General features: G+C 42.6%; 1 protein-coding gene across 1 annotated transcript; it reads right to left on the reverse strand.

Moving 5' to 3' along the window:
* Positions 1–286: 286 nt before the first annotated feature.
* On the reverse strand, positions 287–1,696 carry LOC134207802 (uncharacterized). Its single transcript, XM_062683770.1, has 3 exons — positions 1,454–1,696; positions 1,214–1,331; positions 287–1,102 (listed from the first exon to the last, which is right to left on the reverse strand). Exons 1-3 carry the CDS (start codon positions 1,547–1,549, stop codon positions 468–470), a joined length of 849 nt encoding a protein of 282 aa, XP_062539754.1. The 5' UTR covers positions 1,550–1,696; the 3' UTR covers positions 287–467.
* Positions 1,697–4,000: the final 2,304 nt, after the last annotated feature.

Consider the following 4,000-nt stretch of genomic DNA (forward strand, 5'->3'; position numbering starts at 1 on the left):
GTGTTAAATTTCCGTGGGACGAAAAGAGAGAGCAATACAATTTTACTCAGTCACTGCGTAGATGAAAGTTAGCGTGTACAACTTTAACTCCCCCCAGGAAATTTGGATAGATCGGAGCACTACTAATGGAAACAGAGGTGGGGCACCTTAACATTAAATTCATGCTGCTTTCTTGGGTAGATTTTTATTTGCGCACCAAGTCGAAAGTTTGCTAGATATTAGATGAGTTCTTGCTTCAATTAGTTTCGGATAACAATTTTATCATAGTTTCAATGTGTTCGTTCGATTGAATTTTAGTTTTTTTTAATATTCAGAACTCCGAAGTTCATAACTTATGTACTTTAAAGTATTTTTGCACCATTCTTTCAAGGTAACATTGTTTCTTCGAAGGTTCAAACAGTCCTTATATGTATCAAATCTGAACTCATAACTAATTTAGAGATGCCCCTTCTACTAAGCTTTCCTCTCTAATACATAATAATTGTCAGATCCGACCTATCAACGTCGATTGTCGTCGGTGGGGGTTCCTTATTAATTTCGTACTGCCTCCACAACAGAAGTCCTATATTGGCACTATGCAACAAAATCGGAATAAATAATACCCAATAGCTAGCTCCCAACGAGGCCAGATTCGTCGAACTATACGGGGCTTCTGGTGTCAATGTATCCGTAATAGCTATGTTTTCGCTTAGGTACGATCCGTACAGGGCACCCCACATAATCATGGTCAGCACGGTCGCCCCGATCACGATTCCGTTCCAAATGTATAGCCCAAACACGCTGAAGAAGGGTTCCACAGGGTTGAATAGAACGTTGATAATTGCAAAACTGGCCGATGCACCAGCGAATGCCGTAGCAACGCCAAGGAATATCACCGCAGTTAACCAAAGACCGGCATTGATGAAACTGTCCTTTGATACAGCTCTTCCAGAAATGTGATACCTCTGCTCAGTGCTCGCGGCTGTGGCTTGAATCTTTACGTTCGATATGGGGCATTCTGCAGGTTCCTCACCCGCTAAGAGCGCCAATAATTCTGATTCACGTTTCTCCTCCTCATTTTGACAGCTGTAGATGCAAGCATTATGCTCGTACAAACAGATAACTGGTGATAAGACAAAATGTTTGAACAATTATCTATTGACGGATCGTTTGCTATTTGATGATGCATTGATAAGATATCATATTTATGTCATACGTTTGCATTTTGACGTACCTGTGAGGTCGTATGGTACTGGGGTGATCAGTACGTTCCTAGTGAGCGATCCAGTAAAAAGGCCATACTGTATTTCACTGTTTTTGAAGGCAGTCTTTTCGCTTGCTTCCGAGGTAATCTAGCAAGAGTGGATGAGATAAACCGCAGTTATCACATTGCGTGACAAGAGTATTTAACTACATGGCAATAATTGAAAACCGAAATCAGCACTGGTGAAATACAGATTTCTCTTATTGTTACCCAATATGGAGTGCAGAACGCCACGATGAGAGTTGCCAGCGAAAGACAAGACAGGACAAATGCGGCGAAAAGGATATTCCACTTGGTTTTCGCCATAGTTTAGACTCAAACTTGAATACTTTGTTACATTATAAATGGACCTGTCCTATATCAAATGGGCTCCGTAGTTAACGGAGTTCGAGATCAGACTAACGTTATTGTTAGTTGAGTCATACGCTGTGGAAAATAGATAACATGACAGCAATTGAAAAGTGGTTTTGATAACAATAAAGTCGTCAATAAGGGAGGCGCATTGCCTATCTGTTCGATAAGAATTGTGATATCACTAATTGATTAGGCTTTATACATACATCGGTGTGATCAATTCGATATCATTATTGTATGGTCCGAAATGTGTGGGAGTTCGAGTGATTCAAATATAACGTCCAATTCTAATATTCTTGGAGAGCTGAGATTTTGAAAAGATGAATAGTGGTTCAACAAGCCAAGAGCTTTGATATTTTGTACGCGAGTCTACAAGAAAGAACATAATTCAAAAATGATTATGGTGGGGAACCGAATAGCAGAGTAACCAGTCGATACAGCGAATGGAAATTTGGATGAAATCGGCGGAACTGCTTTTATTCACGGAATAATCACACATTTGTTCTTGACGAAAAATATATATTGAAAAAGAAAATAAATAGTACGGTAATTTGCCAAATGTTGAACGGCTAATTTCTTCGCCTATTGTTGAACGCACGTGCATTTATTATGGGAGTTCAACAATAGACGACAAAATTAGCCGTTCAACATTTGGCGGTTTCCCCTACTGTCTCATGACTTAACTCGAACTTACTTGAAGTAGCTTTCTTGGGATCAATGCAAAAAACTAACTTTACTTCCTTCGCGGAGTTACGGCTTCTGTTTTGATATTTGTTCGTCATTAGACAACAGTCAAAATCCTGAGCTACCTCGAGTTGCTCGAACTACAGCTTCCAATCTGATTAAAGCGACTCGAAATATGTTGGAGTCGGCTGAATGGACACCAACACAACTTACTTCAAGTTGGTTGAAGTGGCTGAATGGACACCAAAATTAGCTCGAAACAAGGCTCGAGCTCTACACAGAACTAACAATCATTGCTTTTCACACTTCTCCTCGGTGGAAAACTGCAGTCCAAGTAGACCACAGAAGCGTTTATACTTCTTGGTTTCTACGAAACACTAGGTGTTAATATCCCCTTTTGGGTACAAAATCCGACCAAAACGAGAAGAAGTATACGCGCTTTTTCAGGCTGCGACAACACATTGGTTAGCTCGCTGGTAGTGGTGATGCTGGGTGACATGCTGTGGAGGGCCCTCTAATGCTGATTGCCGTACTTCTATACAAATCTCGCCCGGATTGCGCTAATGCTCGTAGACAGACTCCGCTTCTGCTGCCTACGGTGAAATTTCGGGTCATTTTCTATACCAGAACAGGACCAGACGAGATGATATTGTTGGGTGACTGGTGGCCAATTCGAGTGATCGACGGAATCGCCGAACTGTTTTCTAAGGCTGAACTGACGATGGATGGCCCATCTGGCGATCGCCTGGTTCGTCGTGCTGCGTTATACGGCAATAAACGGGATCTTCATGGAAGTCCTCGTGACACGGATGTCGTAGCTAATTACCGATGTTTGATGGATGATCGTACCGAACGGATAATCTTGACTTCAGGCATGAGTGGAATGCCGACGGATAGTTGGTCAGAAATGGTGTGTTAGTGAATCTGGAAATTGCGCGATTGTACTACAATGGCGTGGGATGCACCCAAGGCTTGCCTTTCTTACCGATACACGTGGCTTGGCTGTACCCGCGGCTTGCCAATTCCCGAGGCTTAGCAGATCCCGTGGCCTGGCTGTTCCGACGGCTGTGGTTGAGGAAGCTTATTTCGGAGCTGAAGGGTTCCATATCTCCCTCCTTTCTCTCTCAAAAACTTTTCTTGCACCGAAATTTTTCGCTCGCTTCTGAAGTAGTCGTTGTAGTAGATAAAATGTGATGACACTACACATTGACGTATACACATTTTTTTATAACACTACTTTCAAAACCTTCTAATTTAATCTAATGCGTACTATTGGTGGTTCTAACACGAAGATTGTCGTTCGTCATTCTCTAAAAAATTGGCACCCACTCCTTCCTTTGTGTGACGCCAAAATGGCCGAAGCGGAAGAAGATGGTAGCCGCTCTCCCCGGATGCGTGTACAAGCCACGGAACTCTGTCAAGAAGAGGCCGAGTCAGGGCTTGCTGCTCACCTACACCACGCCGAGGTGTGAATCTATAAACACACGCTGAAGGTAACTTACTCAAACCCCACATTCTCCTTCTTCTCTCATTGAAAAAGGCAAAACATCCTTTAGCTAATAACGCGATGATTGTTTTTTTTTCGGGATATTTGCACGAAGATAAACAATGCTGAATTTGAGAAACCGGCTCGGTCAACACTAGGGCCCCACACACACACACACACACACACACACACACACACACACACACACACACACACACACACACACACACACA

This window comes from Armigeres subalbatus, chromosome 1, assembly GCF_024139115.2.
Source record: "Armigeres subalbatus isolate Guangzhou_Male chromosome 1, GZ_Asu_2, whole genome shotgun sequence".
In the NCBI taxonomy this organism is placed as follows: Eukaryota; Metazoa; Arthropoda; class Insecta; order Diptera; family Culicidae; genus Armigeres; species Armigeres subalbatus.